The 21,755-nt window shown below is 55.6% G+C and overlaps 2 protein-coding genes across 3 annotated transcripts in view; one reads left to right on the top strand and one right to left on the bottom strand.

The window, feature by feature from the left end:
- Positions 1–6,459, top strand: part of RNF216 (ring finger protein 216) — a 79,240-nt gene extending 72,781 nt beyond the window's left edge. For both annotated transcript variants that reach the window (XM_030483505.1, XM_030483504.1), the window contains exons 17-18: positions 2,822–2,891; positions 3,408–6,459. In XM_030483505.1, coding sequence (XP_030339365.1) covers positions 2,822–2,891; positions 3,408–3,727 — 390 coding nt within the window. In that variant the 3' untranslated portion in view covers positions 3,728–6,459. The remainder of the gene's footprint in view (positions 1–2,821; positions 2,892–3,407) is intronic.
- Positions 6,460–9,280: 2,821 nt separating this feature from the next.
- On the bottom strand, positions 9,281–18,850 carry FSCN1 (fascin actin-bundling protein 1). The gene is made up of 5 exons (XM_030483506.1): positions 17,931–18,850; positions 11,799–11,955; positions 11,292–11,413; positions 10,853–11,020; positions 9,281–10,761 (listed from the first exon to the last, which is right to left on the bottom strand). The coding sequence occupies exons 1-5, from the start codon at positions 18,751–18,753 to the stop codon at positions 10,559–10,561; spliced, it is 1,473 nt and encodes a 490-aa protein (XP_030339366.1). The 5' UTR covers positions 18,754–18,850; the 3' UTR covers positions 9,281–10,558.
- Between the last annotated feature and the right edge of the window lie 2,905 nt (positions 18,851–21,755).

Raw genomic sequence — 21,755 nt, 5'->3', positions numbered from 1 at the left:
TCCCTAGCAGTGTTCAAGTCCAGGTTGGACACAGGGGCTTGGAGCAACCTGCTCTAGTGGAAGGTGTCCCTGCCCATGGCAGGGGGTTGGAACTTCATGAGCTTTAAGGTCCCTTCTAACCCAAACCATTCTATGTTTCTATGTGATTTGTTATGCCATTGCTGGGATTTAGTCGCAGAAGTAGTCAGGAATTTGTTCATCCTGATCCAGGTCTGTTCTTGGCATGTTTTTTGCATCTAGGGGGTGTGCTGCAAGGTGTGCCTCCTCTTGAAGACCAAGAAGGGATGAGGTTGAGTAGGGATCTCTGGCTCCTGTGTTTGAGGTGATGTGGTTTATGTTGTCCTTGCAAGATAGACGTTTTGGAGGTCTGGCAGATGGGATTTGCTGTTCTGCTTTTCCCTGTCGCTCTGGGAGCTGCAGTAATTGAAGTCATCATCACCTTGGTGTGCCTGCAGCTGGCTCTCTGGCCCCGGGGGCACATGGCTGTGTGGATCCTCATTAGTGTGGAGGTCAGCTGCAGTTTAAAACGGGAGGGTCGAGTAGCCCTCCCTGCAGGAGGATCTTGTTGTATTTGATGTGTTTGATTCCCCTGATTTCAAGCAAGGCCGACCAATATCAACAGTGGCATTTGCAGGAGCTGCAGCATCACAGGGGTTGGTGTCAGGATGGAGTGTCCTGGAAAGCACCATTTCAAAGGGTTAATCATAGGCTTAGACTAAAGTAAAAGCTTTTCTTTTTAAGTTAGAAGATACTTCTGCATGTTTCTAGGCTTTAAGGTAGGGTTTGTGCTTTTGTGTGAGAGAAGGAGATAGGGTGATCTTGTTCAGTTAAGCTTAAGATACATTTCTTCTATAACTAAACCATTCAGGTGCATCTTTTCCAGCAAGTGGCAATAAAATAGGAGATGTGGCTATCTCCATTTTCAACAGCATTGCAAAAAGTGTTCTGAGAACAACAAAAAATGAAGTCTTGAAGCTTTGGGGCCACCCTTTGAGAGGCTGTTCAGGCAGCAAAGGAGCAGAGGATGTTTGGTGCTTGTTGCAGAGCATGCCCACGTTGTTTTCCAGCCAGGGAACATCACAGTCTGATGCTTGGGGTGTAATTAGGAGTTCTGTATAGGCTCAGAAGAGCCATTCTTCAGCAGTTTTTATGGAGATAGATAGGCTGTAATTAACAGTCCATGGAAGCAGCCTGCTTGGGAAAGAAAAAAGCATGTCCTGGGAAGTCTTAATTTTAACTGTTGACTCACAGAAGAATAAAAGGGAGGGAAGTATTGAGTTGGATGGTTTTCTGCAGATTAAGATAACTTGAGTCTCCCAGGGATACCTTATCTGGAGGCTGGAGAAGGGCACATCTTAGCAAGCTTCCCATGCTAGACACGTGCAGGACCGTGAGATTGGAACTGGGAAGCTGGCTAGACCTAAAATAACTTCAATGTATCTGAACACACGAAGCGTATTTTGAGTTTAGTTCCAGCACTCTTTAAAATAGAGGATATTTTCCACATGAAGAGTGTTCAGGAAGAAATTTATGGGGTTTGGCGGTACTGAAATGAGGATGAATAAACTGAAGCAGAGTCTTGTATGTTGTGGGGTACTTGGGGCTTGGGGTTTCCCTCCTGCTCCACTGGTGGTTTGCAAGCACTAAGTGCTCCTTAGCACCAGAGCATCAAAGTGCTTGATGCAGGTGTTGTGTGTCACCCAGCAGCTCCTGTTCTTGGCCTTCTTTCCTAATAACTAACATTAAGAGTACAAACACTGTCCAGGCAGCTTAGCTATTCTCATCTGTTTTCTGAAAGTGCCAGGTAGTGTTTCATCCCAGCGGACATGAACCAGCAGCAGATGCAACCCTGCAGAAACCAGGGGGGGACCTCTGTTGCCATCGCTGCACATATGGCCAGCAGAAGCATCTGCTGCCTGGCACTGAAAGGGAGTTGCCTCTTGAGTTGTTTGGTGTGGTCTTTGTTACCCTGATAGCTGTTGCATGCTGTGGTGCAGTGAAGAAACTCATCTTTCACAGCTCTGCTTGGGAGCTGAGAGTTAAGAGCTCAGGAGTTGCATAGTCTTCTTCCAGGACTTTGTCCATCCCTTGATCTAGTAAATGGTGGCATAAATGCCATCCCTCTAGATACCCGAAGCTTCTCCGCGTTGTTTGGTCTCACTGCTCCTCCTTTGGGTTGGGAAAACCAAAGGTGACGAGAAGCAGAATGATGCTTTCCACTTCTGGCTTGTCCTTGTGTTCTTGGTGAGCAGCAGGTCTGAATATACTTCTTATAACCTCTAGATAGACATTAAAGAAACATATTGGGATTTATGCCCTCCTCAGAGTTACAGATAAGATCTAAATGGCCTCATCACAGTAGTTTAGCTACTAGAGCCAGGATTTAAGTTGTGTTAATTCCAGCTGTTGGGCCAAAAGCTCTGGAAGTGCCAGGGTAATGTAAATATTTAATAGGCTATTGCCATTTAAAAGATTAACAGCTCTTCAGCAACTCTTCACATGGGAGGAGCTGGGTTGCACTTCTCTGGTTTCCATCCAGGCAATGAATTTTAGCGCTGATCTCCCAGGAAAACTGATCTTAAGCCTCTTAGTGCTACTCCATAGAGTAGGCTTAGCTCTGTGCAGGTTGCTTGTGCTGCAGTCCTCCATCACATCCTTGCTTTGGATTAAACCTAAGTCAACCCCAAATGAGTTCAATTCAGCTGAATTCACCTTTTATTTCCCCACACAAACGTGCTGAAAAGAAAAGCAGCATTGAGAGGATAGAAGGTTGTTGCAGCGGGAATTAACCCACTGCCTCTTGTACTCCTGTGATTTCTAGGAAGATGATGAGAAGATAATCCAGGAGATTCAGAAAGAGGCTGAAGAGGAGCAGAGGAAGAAAAATGGAGGTAAGTTGCAGTCTGTACCTGTGCTTTGACATCAGACTGAGGACAGTGGGAGACCATAGATCCCAGCCACTGACAAGTCTGGATCTTTATTGGGTTCTCCCCACGGCCTGGCTGTTTGCAGGCTCCTCCATGCATTGCTGTGCTTCACCAAGCATCACCCAAAACCTGCTCCAGAGAGGAGTGTAAGCCATCACCCTGGGAACCTGTCTGGCTTTAAAGTGCTGTCGCCTACAGGCTTTTGCTGTGACAGTGAGGAGGCACAAGGCTTGCGTCCAGCTCCCTTGGTGATGGGTGTCATGGATGCACAGACCTGTCTCCTCTCCACTTGGCCAAGTAGCTGAAGGGCAGCAAAACCTTTGTGATGTGCTGAAAGGAGCCAAACTGGAAAGCTGTGCCTGGAGCATGGAAGGGGCAAGCAGAGTGTGCTTAAGGAACATGCTGGGGATGGAGGATGCTGACTGCAAATGAGAGACTTGTTTGTGGTGTGACTGGTTCTTGTCTCTCTCCGTTCTGCAGAGAACAGCTTCAAGCGGATCGGCCCTCCTGTAGAAAAGCCTGTGGAGAAAATCCAGAGAATTGAAGTCATCCCCAGACCTGTTCCTCAGAACCTCCATCCGCCCCGGATGTGCCCTTACCCCTTCGTGCACGCTCCCTTCCAGCTCCCTCCTGTCCGTCCCCTGTACAATAACATCCCGCTCAACATCCGCCCTGTCCCTGCTCCCTACGTGCCCCCGTTACCCAACATGAGGGTGAACTTTGACTTTCCCCAGATCAATGCTCGGCGGGAGCACAACTTGCCTATGCACTTTGGCCCTCAGCCTCGCCAGCAGTTCTGACCTGCTTCAAACAGCACTTGGTATAGTCACTGCAGGGCAAAGCCACTCCGATAACATCACCCCCCTTCCTTCTCCAGCCCCTCTCGGATTATCCAGCTGCCAAGGGACCTCTGACTGTCCTTGCACTGCATCCCTCTCTAGAGCTTCTCTGAACCTTTGCAGTCAAACATTGCAACCTGTGCTGCAACAGGCCTTGGTGCTGCATTTCCCAAGGGATCTCTCCCTGTGTTGGGTATCCAGATTATTTTGAGTTGACAAAGCCTGTTCAGGCAGCTGTTGGGAGGGAAAGTGACGCTTTGTGGAGCGCAGGCATGCAGCCATTCCTTGGGGACTTCCCAAAAATCCTACTCTCCTGCTGACTGGAGCAGCTGCTGCACAGACAAGTGAGTCTGGAGGTAAGGAGGGGAGACTGCATCTGAATAAGACCTTCAGAAGCAACTTAACAGGAGTTGGCTGCACTTCTGCCTGCAGGGAGGAACAAGGCTGAGGTTCCCATGTTCTCCAGCATCCCTGTAACCCTCCAGCACCTCCCAACAGAAATACATTTTTTCAAAACCAAGTCAGTGAAGTGTTTTTAGCATTTCTCACTCTCTAAGTGGGGTAATGGGATGCAGCAGCCATCTCACTGCTGAGATCTCAGTGGGAAGCCCAGAGCCATGTTCTTGTCTCGGGGCTTTAGCAAGTAGCACAAGACTCAGGCACTCTAATCTTTGGCTGAACTGAACTTGCCCCCTTGGAAGGGCTCAGGACTTTTATCCCCAGAGGGGGATAGCTCAGCTTCCAAAATGTGGCCTTTGCTTTGCTGTCCCCATCTGACAGCCCAAATCTCCCCCTGCTTCTGGCCACAGTTGCAAAAACTGGCCTCATTGCAAAAACTGCTTGGGTAAAGCCCCAGTCAGATGCATAGACAGTGGTGTGTGATGTGTGCTGTGGCAGGAAAACTAGGAATTACCCCTGTACTGGTGCATGCAGACGATGGGGAGCCAGGAGCTAAGGCTAAACCCCTCACAGTGCTGCAGGAGACTGGCTGCTTCATGGCATGTCACAGCTCCTGAAAAGGTTTGTTTCAGCCTAACTGGCTTGGGAACAGCATGGTAAAAGGCAAAGGTGAGTATTAAACCTTAGGAAGTGAGGGGTTAGGAACAACAAAGCTTCCCTATGAGCAACAGGGGGGCGTAGGTGCTAGGCTGCAGGGGGAAAGCCCTTTCCCCACCTCCTTTGGGTGTTCTGTCTGATACAGGCCCCTCTAGAACAGAAAATGGTTGGAGTGGGGAAAAAAACCTCCCTCCCAGAAATGCTGGGCTAGCTTTCAGCATCCCATTGGTGCTATCATTCCCTGGGTGGTTTGGTTTGGGCTTTGTCCTGCTGGGAACCCTCTGGGTGCGCTTCCTGTTATTCCCCCCTGTATTTGAACAGCCGTCTTCTGGTTTCATTTGGGTTTTTTAGGTAAAACTCCCTGCCTCCATCTCACAGCTTCTGCCCACCCCTTGCTTGCAGCTCTCTGTAACTGCTCCATGCACAGCATCCCCTTGGGAGTGCAGTAAGTGGTGGGCTTAGGGCTGTCAGCGGGATGCTCCCAGGATAAGCCAGCCTCCACTATGGTTTGGGACAGCATCTGGGGACCATTGTCCCCAGGGGGCTCTCCCAGAGGGAATTTCCATGCCTTTTTGGAGCTGAGTCAGCAATTTCTCCACTGTTGGGCATTGCCTTATGGGTTGAACATACCCTGCGGGGTGCTCTGTTCCAGCTCTCATGCCATGGTCTCTCTAGCATTAATAACCAAGTGGTGTTCCCCTGCTGCTGTTGTTTTCTTCTTTCAGTTTACTCCTGGGAGCAGCCTGGGGGCTGCAGGATCCTGTTGCTTGCTGCCCAGCTGGGATTTAGCCATGTTTAAATCCTGCCTTGCAGCAAGTGATTCCTGTGGTAGCCAGGAGCAGTGTCCCATTGGATTTGGGGCAAGAGGTTCACAGTGTTAGCGGGTGATGGGAAAATGGACCCAGCTCAGGAGAACAACGGGTGGCTTCCCTTTACAGAAAGGAAATCCTGTGTTGTTTAAGAGCTGGGATGTTCTGGGCTCAAGGCTTGGATGAGCACTTCAGGCTTCCTGGAGCGTGTCCCCTCCTGCAGCAGGATGGTTGGGGTTGTCCCCCAATACTTGCCTGTGCAAAGGGGGGAGCTTCTGGTGTGTGTCTAGAGATGTGCGGGCATCGGGAGCGAAGCCTTGGCACAGGGAAGTGCAGAAGTGGAGCGAGAAGGATGGAGAAGCATCAGGCAGAGGTGGGAAAGGGAGGCTGGTGTCTGTGGTCCATCCTTGTGGTTAGGACGTGAGGGTCCTCTGCTGCTGTGGCACGAACATCATGGTCCTGGAGGAGCTTAGTGGATGTAAGGGGAGAGAGGACCCATGTCCCCTGCTATAACCTTGAGCTGATCCGTGGAAGAAGACAAGTCGGTGCTCGGTCTCTGGTGCAGGGGTTTCTGATAGGGCTTGTGTTGATTTATATACAAATAGAAAGGAAAATAACCCCAAACCTTACTGCACCCCCCCGGAGCCCTCGTGATCTGGTCTCCAACTCTTCCACCCCATTTCCTTCCTGCCCTGCAGACCTTAAAACCATCTGTCCTTCACGAGGTGGCAGGGAGGTTGCTGGGCCCATAACAGGTACTTCTGGTTATAATCGCAGTGTCCCATTTTACTTGCCTTAAAGGTGGAGAAGAGAAACTTAGTATTTGCACTTAGCAAAAACATTATATTAAAAGAAAGAAGCCCTGTAAAGATGTGCATGTTCTGCCACTTTGTATAACAATAGCTGAAAAGAAATAGGTGTTTTATTAAAAAAAAAAAAAAACAAAACCAACCCAAACAAGAAATATTTTTCTTTACCTTCTGGTAGTAAAAACCATTCTAATATTCAGTGTGTAAAAAGTTCCTGTCTTATATTGTAATTTGAATTTTTTGTAAATAAATTTGTGCACTCTGACTTTTACCCTCTGTGCTTTTCATTACAGTTGAAGTACCATCATCATCCTCCTCCTCCTCCTCCCATCCTGACTGTGCCAGCTTGATGCTGGGGCTAATGGCAGGCAGCAGAGCAGGCAGGGCTGTTGTGGTTGAAAACCCTGTAAGTCCAAGGCAAAACCCATTTGACCCTCCAGGAAAAGCTTAATATGTTCCACATGCTCTGGAGGAAAAAGTGGATGGGATAGAAAATGGTTTCCAGGCACTCCTTTAAATGGAAACCAGGATGTGTGTGTTGGGGGGGGGAACAGGGAGGCTTTTCCCCCCTTGCTTGAAAGCAAAGGGGAATGTGTTGGTGAGCAGGGGTGAAGGGTGAGGGTCCTCTTGCCCAGGCTCGTGTCACATTCATGCACATGCGGATGTCACTGGGGGGTGAAGGTGAACACGTGGTGCTGGAGCTGCTCAGTGTTTCCTGCATGAATTTCACCCTGTTTATAGTAAGGAATGAACATCCTTCCTCTGCTCGGCCCTTGCTGTGGTGCTTGAACCCATGCCTGAAGTTGAAGGTCCCTCCAGGCAATGCCCTTCCCGCTGTGCCCATTGAGATGTGTGTTTGGGGGGGAGCTGGGCAGCCCCCCCTTTTCCCAAATCTTGCTTTTCCCAGACCAGCTTTACATGTTTACAAGCCAAACAGGAGCCCATCAGTGGTCCCGAACTGGCTGCTCGTGGCACGGGTGATGGAGCTGGTCCCCAGCCCCTTCATATGCATGTGCTGCACCCCCGACACTGAGGTTGGCCCCAGCATCTAATTTTAAAGGGCTGGTTGAGTTTTAGGGCTGGTTTTGGCTGTTGCAAGAGGGTTGGGGGCACAACGCAGCTCCGTTCGGATGCTGTGTTTTGGCCTGGGCTGCAGTGGATGTGCTTTCCATCTCCTTCCATCCTTAGATCTTTCCCTTCTCCATCCCACCAAGCAGAACAGGAGGGGGCTTATTGCTGCCCCCCGCCATGCCATGCACCCAAAACCAGCATCCCACCACTCTTCCTTCCAAGTAGGTGCCTCCCCCTCAGGGCCATTATATGGGGGGAGAATACCTGAACCAGGGGGAGAAAAAGCAGCTCCTCCTCAGCACTGCCAGGGCTGAAGGGTCACAGCTTCACTGCTGGCTGCAGGGGCAGCTGGTTTGCTAGTGCGTGTCCCCGAGCCATGCAGAGGTCACCCAGCCTCCAAAACACCCATGGGCTTGGTGGCTTAGGGCTGCTCTGAGCATCTCAGGAGGTGACCCAGCCTCAGCCAGCTTTGGCTTTCACGGAGTGGTTTGGGATGAAGGGACCTTAAAGATAATTGAGTTCAACTCCAGGGGACACCTTCCACTAGAGCAGGTTGCTCCAAGCCCCTGTGTCCAACCTGGCCTTGAACACTGCCAGGGATGGGGCAGCCACAGCTTCTCTGGGCACCCTGTGCCAGCGCCTCAGCACCCTCACAGGGAAGAACTTCTGCCTGATGTCTAATCTAAATCTTCTCTCTTTCATCTTAAAGCCATTCCCCTTGTCCTATCCATCACATAGCCCATGGACAGCCCTTATCCATGGTGTATTTCCAGGCCAGGTAAGAATCCCTTTGAAATCCCCTTTGAGATGCTCAGTGGAGATGAGCCTGTTGATCACCATTCCCTTCCCTCTAGAGTCAGCTCAATCATGGCAAAGCAATTCAGCCCCCAGATGCTCCATGTTGAGGCTCATGCCATCAAAAAGCCATTGCAGCTCCAGCCATGGTCACCAGACACACCACACAGCTCTGTTTGTATCCGAATGCAGGTTTTATTTTTTATTCATCTTTCTCCATTTGAAGCTAATTTTTTTTTTTAAGTTATACAAATGGCACTTACAAAAAAATAATAATTAAGGGGAAAAAAAAAAAAAAACCAAACCCAAAAAAACCAAAACAAACCCAAACCTTAACTTTTCAGAGTGAGATGTTTGTCAGAGAGTCACGACACCCGATAAGAGGAGACAGGGGAGATGTTGACCTAGTGTCACACAGAAGAAGCCGGAGCAGGAATTACATGGTTCAAACTGCAACAGGGGGACAGGGAGGAGGTGACACAGGGAAAAGGGGGGGTGAAGGCCAGCGAAAAGTGTGTGCCAAGTCACAGGGTCACTCAGGGCTTCATCAAGACACTCGGTCCTTCGAGGGGCAGAGCGGTGCCCGGGTGGGCGCAGGCAGCCCCTGGATGTGAGCGCAGAGCCGAGGTAGCATCCCAATGGGATCCCCTGTGCCGGTGAGGGACCCCGGCCTGGAGTTGTCCCCATGGCAGGGGACAGGCCACTCGCTCTCCCAGCTGAGAGGTTAGCACCAAGCTCCTAGGGAGGGTTTTCCAACCCTCCACATGGCTTTAAGGCTGAGGAGCCCCTGCCTTGCCTCCGGCAATAGGGACCGGTGATTTTGGCACGGCAGCGATGCTGCGAGCACCCTTGTTGTGGGGTGGGGGGGAAAAAGGCTCCTTGGTGTGTTTGCAGGGAGCAAATACCGGCCCCGGGAAGGCCCCAAAGGATAAAGTGCCTTTCAACACCCTAATGAAACACGTCAGCATCACCCGTTACAAACAGCGTTATACTCTAATGCAGACCTAGTACAGACAACAGCTGGTAACACAGTGCCATGGAGAGCATATATAAATAGAGACTAACAAAAATACTGTTTTGGTCTTTCTCTTTTCTTTTCCAGTTGAGTTGTGATGGCATGAGAGCCCGGGCCCAGGAGCTGCCCTCCTTGGGGGAGCCCACAGGAATGGGCACTTCCCAATTCAGCATTAGGTATGCAGTGATTCCCTTCACTGTTCCAGTATTTTACGAGAGAGAGAGGAAAAAACAAGGTACTGAGCAAATATCACTGTGCAAAGTTTGCTAAGGAACTTCTCTATTCTGTAAACCAAAATCTGCAGTTTATGCTTCCAGCCACCACCCAGGGGAGGTTCCATCAGCCAGGGACCAAAGCCCACCATGGGCTGGATGAAGCTCCCTACCCAGCACAGGCTTGCTCTGCATCCCCCCTACACCATCCTCTCCACAGCACAGCAGCAGGACCAGCCTTGGGGCAGGCACCTGCCAGGCTGGACCCACCATCGGGGTCTATGATGCTCCTCCAGAGCCAGAAGCACAAGGAGGGGCAGAGGGACACAAGGAGTGTGGGGCTCCACGAGATGAAAGGCTGAGGTTTTCCAGATGGGATCACCCTCAAAACTCATTTCCAGGTGTATGGGGAAAAAGGGAATCGGCTTGCTGGCCCTTCCACAGGGATACATGCCATCCCGTGCCGGCCCCGGGGATGCTGTGATATGTAAGGTCACCTCTTATGGCTCAGCTGGGGATGAATCCTGCCCCAAAAGCCAGGAACAGAGAGAAGCTGCTGGGGGGGAGCTGGCTGAGCCCAGCACCATGGCTCTGCCCCTGGTTGGAGTGGGGTGGGATGGGACTGGTGCTCCGGGGGACACTGGCAGCACAGACTGAGGCCGTGCCAGTGCTGATATGCAGAAGCGAGCATAGAGGTGATCTTATTCCCTTTTTTCAATCGAGGAGAGGAAAATAAACTACCTAAAGTGATGCTCGGGGCCGGGAGGGGGGGATGGCAGTTTCCAAGCCCAGCAAACCTGGAGGGAGGGGGAAAATACAAAGCTATAGGCTGCCCCAGCACTTTTCCAGTTCTTAATTCATAGAGACCCACCTCCCACCCAACGCACCAGCTCTACAGTGGGAGGGAAGGACAAGCCAGTCTGAAAATCCTTGTACAGAGAGGAGAAAAACAAAACCCAAAAGAAAACCGAGGACGGAGGAGGGGGAATAATAAAAGTTGGCAATGGGAGGTACGCTAAAGTGCATTAGTATTCCCAGAGGGTGGAGGCGTCAATGGTGTCAGCGGATGCCTTGAGGACCCCGGCGTGGTCACCCTTCAGGTATTTGCCATTGATTTTGATAGCCACTTTGTTATAGTCGCAGAACTCAAAATAGAAGTCCACGGGGGTGTCGCTGCTGCTGGTGACGGACGACTCGCTCCCCACCATCCAGTACTTCCCAGTGGCATCTGCAGGCAGAAGGGACAAGGTGGCCCCGTGAGCCACCACCGGGACGCCAATGGCCATCACCCCCCTCAGCACCCATCCCCAGGGACTCACCCTTGATGTTGTAGGCTCCGTCGTTGAACTCGAGCTGGAAGACATCGTAGGAGGAGCGGTTGGAGTCCAGGGTGCCGGTGACCTTGCGGCAGCCGATGAAGCCGTGCTCGCCGCGGAGGACGATGATGGGCCTGTTGATCAGCTTCATCACGAAATGCTCCGTCTCGCCTATGCCAGAGGGGAAAGGGGCTGTGAGAGCAGCTCAAGGGGGTGCAGAGCCTGGATTCCATGGAATTCCAGCAGTGAGGAGGGTGAGCTGTGCCCCTCATCCATTTCCCACCCACCCCATCAGTGTCCCCCCATCTCACAGCATGTGAAAACTTATTCCTGCATCCCTCAGCATCACTTGGAAGAAGAGCATGGCTCGGTGGGGGGGGGACCTACTTCATCCCCTGCCACCCCAATGTGGGGTGGGGGGGTCCCCAAGGGTGTCCCTTACCTGCTGTCTCCATGGAGGCTGCCAGCTGCCCATTCTTCTTTGCTGTCACATACTTCCCATTGGCAGCTTTCAGGGTGATGCGCTTGTCGCACCACTCAATGTCGAAATAGCAGCTCGCATTCCTGCAGGATATAGAGGGCGGTCAGTGGGATACAAGGGCCACGGCTGGATTGGGAGACCCTGATTCACTTCAGTTTTGCCACGTCACGGTGGCCATCCCGATGGGAAGCAGGCAGGAGGCAGGCAGCCAAAGGCACTTTAGGGCTCTTGGTTAGTGGAGGGTTGAGCTGTAGGGAAAAGCATTTCGACAGCCCCAGCCGGCCGGGAAGGATTACGTGGCCTGAGGGACTTCATGGGTGGCAAAGCCCCAATCCAGCCCCAGCTCTCCAGGGAATTCACTGCTCTTGCTGGGAAGTGTTCTGGGGTGAGCGCCAAGGCTGGAAAATTCCCCTTGGATTCCCCTGGGAGATGCAGAAGGGTCCCTGAAGCCCAGGACGGGGGACTCACTTTGTGGATGCAGTGGACTGGATGCCCCCATTGGAGGTGAGGGTCCAGTACTTCCCAGTGTAGGTCCTGAAGGCGCATTTCTTGGTGTCCTTGTTGATCTCCAGCTGGTAGGTCTCCTGGTCACCCTCCTCGTCTTGGTTGGCCGAGAGGTCCATCCCTGTAGGGCAGAGGCAGATGGAGGCTGGGGGTTCTGGGGGGGAACCCATGCACCTCTGCGCCCCAGGAAACCCACTTGAAAGGGGCTCCTGCTCCTGAGTGAGCTTTGGTGACTCCCAAATCCCTCACATGCATCTCCCCTCTGGCATTCTGGGTTCAAATCCAGGTTTCATTTGGCTACTCAAGTGTTAAGGCCATAAACCAGGGCTGGGCTGAGCTGATGCAACGATGAGCTCCAGCTCAGGACTCTCCATCACCATTAAGCACCAAGCTAAAACCAACATAGATAATTCACACAGAAAAGGGCTGTAGTTTTTTCCCTGGAGGTGACAGCCAGGTTATTCGATCCACTACCAGAGGCCACCTCACCACCTATGAATCCCCAGCTCATGGCATGTTTAAGGACCATGGCACTGCTTTTCTTCTGTATATTGTCACAGCCCATTGGGACAGCGAGGTCTGCAGGGAGAGGAGGCTCAGGAAAGCCCTGTGGCATCCAAGCCTTTCCCTGGCTCCCAAAAACTCATTGGAACCAGAGAGACCAGGGACAGCATCTGCCCCAGAGGTAGATGCAGCCGGTCCTGGGGCCACCAGCCTTAGTCCTGTGGCCACGTGCACATCTATCCGCAGGCACTGAGGCCAAGCAAACCTGCTTAGTCAGGGCTAGCAGGGCCAAATCCTCTCCAGAGTGCTCCAGCTTGGTGGATTTCTGCCTAAAAATACTTTTGGGATGGGAGTTGCAAGCCTGGAGGAGCCAAAGCAAAGCTGCTGTGCTGGGATTTGGGAAGGGAGCTGCGGCACGGTGCTCAGTCCCACTTCTCCCTGTCTCCCTACAGCTGGGATGAGTGGAGATGATCCTCGAGATCCCCAGAACCAGCTTTCTGCCCAAATCTGCCTTTTCCTAGAGCTAAGAACCTGCTCTTGGGGGTGGTAACGTGTTCAGCCCCTTGCACCTCCAGTTTCTCAGCTGCTGAGATTTCACATCATGCAATACATGGTCACTGCGAGGGCTTCAGGGACTGCAGCCTTGGTTGCCCTTCTGCACTGGGAAGCCCTCAGCAAGTCCTATCAGGGGCACCCATCCATCTGGGGAGGGACCATCTACCTCCAGACACTTAGAAATGGAGATGTCTTCCCCCACATCCTGCAGACACAGCTACTTGGCAGCTTCCCATCGCCCCATCTGCATCTCCCAAACATGCATCCCCATCCAGTGGCCCTCAGGGAGCAGCCTCTGCTTTGCATATCAGTCTCCCACCTTTCCCAAAGGGATTAGGCTTTGAAGGCTTTGCTTTGTTGGCTGTAATCTTATCTCCCACGCTCAAAACTGTCCTTTGGCTGCTGCAGCGCTGCCTGTTCACAGCATCCCCTCTCCAACAGGCATCTTCCAGCACCTTCTACAGCTCCTGATGGACATGCTGGTGCTTTGCTCCCTGGGGTATCATCTGGGGCAGCGTCGGGTGGCAGAAGGGTGCTTCACAGCCCACAGCCCCACTGGCCAAGTCCTTGGTTGTCCCACACTCACCACGTCCCAAGGCTGACAGTGGTCAGTGGAAGCATTTGGCTTTGATTTTGCACCCCATCGGGAAAGCAGGACCACCGAGACCCATACAACTGCCTGGAGAAAGGGGCTCCTATGGGTGCTGCTCCCTCCTCATTGCACTTTTAGGCAAAGATCTCCCTGACCTGCAGGCACCAGGATGGGGAGAGCCTGGGGGTGATGCTTTGTGCTGCAGCGCAGGACTGGAAGGGCTGGAGGTGAGTGCTGGGAGCCTCCCAACACCATCCCTTCACCCCCAAAGACCCCACCATGAAGCACAACGAACCCACCAGCCTCCTGCACCCCATTGCTGGGCAGTTGCCCACACTCTCACCGTTGAGCTGAGGTTTGGCTTTCCCTCGCAGGGCCTGGCTTAGGGTCTCCCACCGCCCCCTCCCCGAAACCTGGGTTGGGTTACACCGACTCAGCAGAAAGGAATGCAACTAGGGCTGGGGCAGAAGGAGCTTCAAAGGGCTGTAACTGAGCCAGAGCAGGAGGGTTAGAGCCAGTGGGATGGGAGAAACACTGCACTGAGACCATGGGACCATGGTGGGTCCAAGAGAGCTGTCCCCATGGCAGAGGACACAGGCTGTGCCCCCCATGGCTTTGTGCAGCCCAGGGCTGTGGATGGAGCCGTGTCTCTCCCGCTCTTCCACAGCCGCTCCTGCTGCAATCACTTTAATTACTGCTGGTGGTAAATGCACAGTCTGGAGCCTGACCTTGATGAAGCTGCTAATTACAGCTGGAGGCGGGGGGCGGGGACAGACATGTGCTTGTGCCCCCCAAAATTCCCAATGTGGGATGTTCTCCGGCTCCACCTGCAGCACAGGGTTGCTATGGGGGTCCTGGGGAGGATGCAGAGGCTGGAGGTGGGGTGAGGTGTGTGTCCCCCTCTTGGCTTCCCCAAACAAAGCCCCTGGGCTCAAGGTCCTTATAGAGCCAGGATGGGCAATGGGGAGGAGAGCCAGTGCTGGAGCAGGTAAGGGATTCCCAACCTCTGCCGAGGTTTCCGACTGCTTGGGTTTGTGGGATTGATGCCCCTGACCCTTGCTGCTGTCCAGGCCAGGATGGTGGATGCATATGGAGGGCTATGGGCATCCCAGAGCATGCACCTCCCAAAGCTTCTCCATCCAAAGGAGCCACGGTTTGCAGCAGCTCTGCCACCTCCATGCCATGAGGAGTCACAGACCCAGTGTGGGGCATTTATGGCATGTAGAAGCCTTGCCCTCTACATGAACTCATACAGGTGTCCTAGAGCCATCCCAGGATGCTGGTGAGACCCAGTGGGATGCTCCACATGGAGAGGAAGCGAAGAGCCTGAAGGACCATGGCCAACCAGTGGGAAAACCAGCTGGAGCAGCCCCATGCCCAGACCCAAGGGGACAATTCCACACATTAGGAGCTGCTTTTCCATGGCTGGGAGCTGGCACCTTTCCCATACTCCATCTCCCCAGGGAACAAGAGGCTCCCTTTCAAAAACCCTATGGTTTTGCCCCCAAAACAACCCGAGCCCACTGCAGCAGCAGCATCCCACAAACCCCTCCAAGCCCTCATGGGCAGGACTTTGGGTCCTCGTGCCCAGCAGCCCGGGGGATGCTGCACCCAGCTCTGCCTGCACAGGTCGGGTCTGGCCTCCCTGCGGGGCTCTGGCACCTACAATCCCACGCTGCTGCCTCGCACGTGCTCCCAGACTCGTCTCCCTGCCCTTCGGATGGGCTTATGCTGTGCTTATATATAAACCCAAGCACGGTTTTGTCTAAATTCAACAGCCTGGAGCGCCCGGGGACCGAGCAGCTCATCTGCAAAGGGTCACAAAGGGGATGGAACATGGATTTCCTGGAAAACCCAGCCCTAATTCCTTATGGATTTCATGTGGCTTTGTGGTACCCCTCAAGTCCCAACGAGCCAGTTGGCATCTCTGGATCAAACCTGCATCACTGAGATGAACCAGGGGGGGAAATGAGCCACGCTGCAGCCAGCATCAATGCACCCCATGTAGTGAGGGCTCTTGGCTTGGGAGCTGAGCTCCCCATTGCCAACCTGGCATGCCCAGGCGTGCTCCCCCCGCTTCCCAGACCCCCGCTTCCCGAAATGCCTCGCTCCCATCCTCTCCTCTCCCCCCCCGGGTGGGAGGCAGGCGCACACCTCGCCAGCGCTCTGCCCCCGGGACCCTCGTGCCCACAAAGGGCCCTTTGTTGCCGCAGCCGGGGCTAGAAAGGAGCCATTGAGCCGGGCGGAGGCTGCGCTCGTTGTGCCCTGGCTCCGCTCCCTTGGAAGGTTGTTGGAAGGGGCTGGCACCCACCTCATGCCCCACACCCTGGGATTGTCGGTGTCGTGGTCCCCAGTGCCCTGTGGGCAGGGGATGGTGACGCCGCCATCCCCAGCCATTCCAGGGACAGGGAGCAGGCTCCAAGCCAGGAGCTGACTCGGCACTCATGGGACAACACTATCGCAAGGCTGGACCAGCTCCAGCTCCCGGCCAGGGGAGCCACAACAGCCCCATAGCCTCATCCCCATTGGGGACACAGCCACTGCCTTCCCCACTCCCTCCCTGGCTCCATAAGCTGCCTTTTCCTACGAGCCTGCGCCGAGCCGCAGCCGCTCCCTGCCCGCATCCCACATCCTGCATCCCGCATCCCCGGCAGCCATCGGCACATCTGCGAGCAGCGCTTATCAGCGCGGCAGGGGAAAGGGCTGTCTGCAACCACTTCCTCTGGCCGCTGTTGTTCCACTGCCTGCTCCATAACCTTGGGATAAGGCGCATTCCCGGCGGGAGAAGGGAAGGCAGCAGCTCCCAGCCTTTCGCTGCTGCGGGGCAGGATAAACCATGTGGAAACGGCTTCTCCAGCCAAAACGGGCTCAAAGCGAAGGATGTGCAGCCCCAGCGCACCCCTCCCTGCTCTATTTTGCTTGGAAAGGGGCCGGGCACAGCCCAGAGCCCCCTGTTGCTGGGGAGATTTGGATCCCCCCCTCCTTCCCTTCCCATCCCCCTCATCCCCCCCATCCATCCCCATCACACAAAGCCGGCGGGTCCGCCAGCAGCGCTCCCACCCATGGGGTCCCCCCATCGCCGCCCCATCCCACACATCTCCCCCCACATCTGGTTTTCCCATCTCCGGTGACAAAGGGCTGCAGCAGCCCTTCCCCCACGGCGCTGCGGCAGCCTCCCGCCATCCTCCCGCCATCGCCATCCTCCTCCTTCCTTTTCTCCATCCTCCTCCTCCTCTCCCCCATCCCCCTGCACAAATAGTCCCCAATGTTCATCTTTACAGGCTATTTTTCCTCTCTAAGGGGCTGCTTTGCTCTCGAGAAGGAGAAAGACAATTGAGGTCCCTGCGAGGAGCTGCCCAGGCACAGGCGAGGGTTAAGCTGCAACCTTGAGGTGTTCCATAGACACACACAAAAGAAATTCCCCCTGCTTGTTCCTCCAGGCTCTGCACAGCCGGACATGCTCGCACCCATCCCGCGCCCGGCGTGCACCGGCCTGACTCGGCGCGCCGGTGATGGGCCCCAGGGCACCTCCAGCATCATGGAGCAGGGACCCCCCCCATCCTGCAGCAAGCACCCCTCAGGCTGGGGGGGAAAGGATGCTCATGGGTGCTCGGAGGCGGCTGCGTGCCCGCGATGCTCAATGGCCTCCCCAGTGAGCACAGGAGACGGGGATCGGCTGCCTTTGTGCGGGTGGATGAAGGATGTGGCATGTTGGCAAAGCCATTTGTGTAGCGTTGCTGAGGCCGGGGGGTGGGTGACATCCAGCCCCCTCCCACCGGGGAACACAGCCCCATGGGGGGAACTGCAGCCCCATGGGGGGCACCGCAGCCTCCCCAGGCCCTTATCTACAGGGCACAAGGCTCAGCAATGCTGGGGGAAGGAGGAGAATGGGGAGTTTGGCGGAGGCTTTGTTGGGTGAACAATGAGCTCCGCAGGTAGGAAGGCGAGGGATGGCTGCTCTGCCTCCCTCATGGCAAAGAAAGACCCTATCTGCCGCCCTATAGCCCCCCCATCCATCTCTGCACCCCATGGCAGGCCTCTCGAGATTCCAACCCACAGGGCACCCTGTGGAGGGGATGCTGCAGGAATGGGGGTGCTGGAGGGAGGAGGGGGCCCAGGCAGGCGATGCTGGAGGGGTGCTGGGGGAGACAACGACTTCAGAGGAGGGGTGCAGGGACGTCTCTAAGAAGGGCTTCAAGAGAGGAGGGGGTGACCCTAAAGAGGCGATGGTGGAGGGATCAGCGGGGCACTCCATGGGGTTGCTGCTGCATGGAGACAGGGGATGCTGCAGGGATGGGGGGCTCCAGGGGGGCCACACCGAGGTGCTGATCCCGAGTCAATGCAGGGGATGTGGAGGAGGTGATGCCCGAGGGATGATGATGATGCCAGAGGGATGCTGGGGGGCTGCCGAGGTTTGTGTGTGTGTATCCCCCATCCCCTCCTACCTTGCCGGGTGGAGACATTCCTGTCGTTGCCAGCGCGGAGCACGACCTGCGGGCAGCTCTGCTCGAGGGCGAAGAGCTCGTCCTTGCCCACCTTGGCGCTCTTGCCCGCCTTGAGGGTGCCGCTGGGTCCCGAGGGGGCCAGGTAGCGGCCCTCCCCGTCGCGAAAGGCCACCTTGCCGCAGCGGAACTCGAGGGTGAAGGCGGTGCCGGGCTCGGCGGCGGGGACGAGCCGCCCGTCGGAGCGCAGGAGGCGGTGGTCGCAGCTCTGCAGGCTGTAGCGCTGCTCCACGAAGAGCAGGGTGATGAGGGCATCCACACCCCACGGCACGTCGCGGTCCACGGCCAGCTCGTCGCGGCGGGGCCCGAGGTGAGCGTAGCGCTTGCGGGCCAGGCTGTAGAGGTTGGCCTGGGGGTGCATGGCCAAGTGGACGCTCCACTTCTCGGTAGCCGAGACGGCGGGTGCGAAGCAGGAGAGGCGGTCCTCGGTGCCGCCGAAGAAGCGGCGGTGGGGCTCGGACTGCAGCGACCAGCGCCCGTCGCCGTGAGCCACCACCAAGAAGCGACAGTCGGGGCCCGGCTCCTCGCTGTCGCAGCTCACCCGGCCGTCCTTATCGGCCGCCAGGTACCGACCGAGGTGGCTCTTGAGCAGCACGGCGCTGGAGTCCTCCCCGTCCTGCTCCAGCGTCCAGATCTGCTTCTTCTTCATGCTGGCGGCCGAGGCGTTCACCTTGAAGCCGAACGCCTCCGCCGTCAGGTACTTGTTGCTGCAATTGATGAGCCCGAACTGGATCTGCACCGGCTCCGCCGTCCCGTTCGCCGTCATCCTGCCGCTGCCGCCGCCACCGACCGCCGCTGCCTCCGCGCCCGCCCCGACGCCGCCTTTATAGCGCGGCCGCCGCGGCACCGCCTCCCCCCACCCCACCGCCCGACGGGGCCGCCCCCCGCAGCGACCCCCGCCCGACACGTCCCGCACCAGCGCCCCCCGCACCGCTGCAGAGCCCCCCGGAGCCGCCCGTGCATCCAGAGCCCCTCCAACTGCAGGACACGCACCCCCCATTGGGACACCCCACTGCATGGAAGACCCCTCCCTGCATTACAAAAGCCCCCCTTGAATTGCAGGACCATCCCCCCCAACTGCAAGGCCCCACTGAATGACAAGACCCCTCCAAGCACAGCAAGACCCCCCTTGAATTCCAGGACCCCCCCATACACTGCAAGACCCCTCGGCATGGCAAGATCTTTCTCTGCATGTCAAAAGCCCCCTTGAATTTCAGGACCACCCCTATTGCAAGTCCCAATGCACAGCAAGACCCTTCCCTGTATTACAAAAGCCCCCTTAAACTGCAAGACACCCCCCCTCCATACATTGCAAGACCCCTTGGCATGGCAAGATCCTTCCCTGCATGTCAAAAGCCCACTTGAATTGCAGATCCCCCCTGCACATTGCAAGACCCCCAGTGTATAACAAGGCTCCTCCTAATAGGAAGAGCCCTGTTGAATTGCAGGACACCCCCACATTGTAAGACCCCTTCTGCACTGCAGGATCCCCCCACATTATAAGACAAATCCCAGTGTTGCAAAACACCCCCTTGAACTGCAAGTCCCCATCCTGTGTCGCAAGAATTCCCTCTGCATCTCAAATCCTCATCCCATTCCAAGACTACTCCTACACTGCCAGAGCCCCCTGCACCCCTCTGCCCCTCTAGGGCTGTTGGCCACCGTGCAGGGCTATAGGACAGAAGGGAAGAAGGATGAGAGATGCCTCCCCATCAGCTCTGAGCCATCCCAACGCCCTGTGCCAGGCACCAGCCAGGCTGTAGCATCTGTGCCCTGGGGAATCTGGATTCCTGCAGCAAAGCCAGGGGCAAAACAGGGCACTCCTGTGCAAGGGGGGATTTGAGGCCATTTCTCAGGGTGTAGGTGAGCAGTGTTGCTGTGTAGTCCATGCTTTGGTGGCACGTATGGCAGGGCTGACCCAAGGTGGGAAGGGACCAGCCTGGGTGCAGTGTGGGGAGAACTGCCTATGCTGATCCTTGGGGACAGGGACACTTCTCCTGTCTATAACATGGAAACACAGATAAACAGGAGCAGATTCAAAGCTCTTGCAGTAGGAGCTTCCCGGGGGAAATGGGCTGTTTGCTGGGGAAATGGGCAGAAACAGAAAACCAGGAGAAAGAGGGATGTGGAGGGACACGGGGGATGGTTTTCAGCTGGATCACGGACCTGAACCTGCCCCAACCAAAGTGAGACAAGGGAAGAGCTGGAGCATGGGGTGGGTTGGAGGGTGCCACAGCGCGCACCCAGGGCTGGCTGGCACAAAGGCTGCCCCTACCTCCCAATGCCCTCAGGCTCCACTGGTTCTGCACTGGCCATACCGGTTACAGCCCCTGGTGCATCACAACCACCCCAGGGCAAACCTGCCCGCTCTGGATGGGGTTTGTCTGCTTGGATGCCTCATCCAGCCCCGCTCTGTGCTCAGGCTTGTGAATCCAGGCAGATCATTTGCAACCAAACCCAACCCCGCAGCCGCTGAGCTGGGTTGGAAATGAACCCCCCTCAGGTCCAGCAGATCCATGTTTGTCTCACAAACCCCCCTTTCTGCTCCTTTTGCTAAAAGCACCCGGGTGTTAGGACCTGTCCATGAGGCCGAGCAGCTGCTGGGATCTGCCTTCCCCTGCTGCAGCAGGCAGATGGTGGCGAGGCTGGGAAAGAAACAGCTTTTCTGTGCGAGAAATAACCCAGCAATTATGCAGGGATAAAATAACCCACCCCTGTTCTCTCCCCATCGCCCGGCAGCGCTGCAGGGGATGGCTGGCACTGCCTGGCTCATGGAGTGGGCAGCCTGCCTGCACCCAGCCTCCCTGCACCCAGCCTGCCTGCACCCCACATGCAGGCGGGTACGGGAGAACCCTAAATGCTGTGTAAGCCATCCCCACACATCACTGTGGTGGCAAAGGGTGACCAGTGTCCCCCCCAGGATAAGGATGCAGTGGCCAAAATCATGTCTCCCGAGTGCATCCGTGCGTGCGGGTGCGCTGGAGCAGTAAGGAGGGCGCTGGGTTTCCCTCTCTGCATTGCATTGCCGTGACTGAATGCTTCTGAGGTCACCCCTCCCACCGCCGCTCCCGCAGGAGGCCCAATCCCAACGCACACAGCATCCATGACAAGGGCTTTCCGGAGCGCGGCTGTGTCCCCATCGCAGGGGCTGCTCGGATCACCCGCTGGGACTTCAAATAAACCCCGGCTCCAAAGGAGAAAAGCAAAGAGAAAAGGAGCCTCGGTCATGGAGTGACCCTTGTCGTGCCCGCCTCGGGCACAGGAACGCCCTCGGATTGCCGTGCTCGCTTGGATGCCCTTTGTGGCTGCTCGGCTTCCTTTGAGAGTGATCCTGGGGCTTTTAGTTCATGAAATAGGGTTGAACACAGCCTGTGGGGCTGGTGCCAAAAGCAGGCACAAGGGGCTTGGATGGGGCAGAGACAGTGCATGGTGAAGAGATACAGGGGTGCAACGGGTTGTTCCATCTCCATGTCCCCCAGTGGGGGCATCCCTGGGTGCAGGGGCAGGTGGAGGCAGAGGGACCAGACGAGGTGCAGCACCCAGGGGATGATTTGGGCTGTTGCCATCTCTCTCCTCTCCTCCACACACACAGCCCCTTGGGGCACGGCTGTGTCATGGGATGTCTGGAGCTGGTGCCACCCCTTGGAGCACGGCTATCCTCTGGCTTCAAGCCACGTCTCAGCCTGGTCTAAGCCCTCCTTGTCTTTGCTGGAGCAATTCTAGGGGCTCGCTGGGAGGGGGCTTGTCCTGGTTTCCATCCCTGCAGCA

This window comes from Strigops habroptila, chromosome 4 (assembly GCF_004027225.2).
Source record: "Strigops habroptila isolate Jane chromosome 4, bStrHab1.2.pri, whole genome shotgun sequence".
NCBI lineage: Eukaryota > Metazoa > Chordata > Aves > Psittaciformes > Psittacidae > Strigops > Strigops habroptila.
This window is presented reverse-complemented; position numbering and strand designations above follow the sequence as displayed.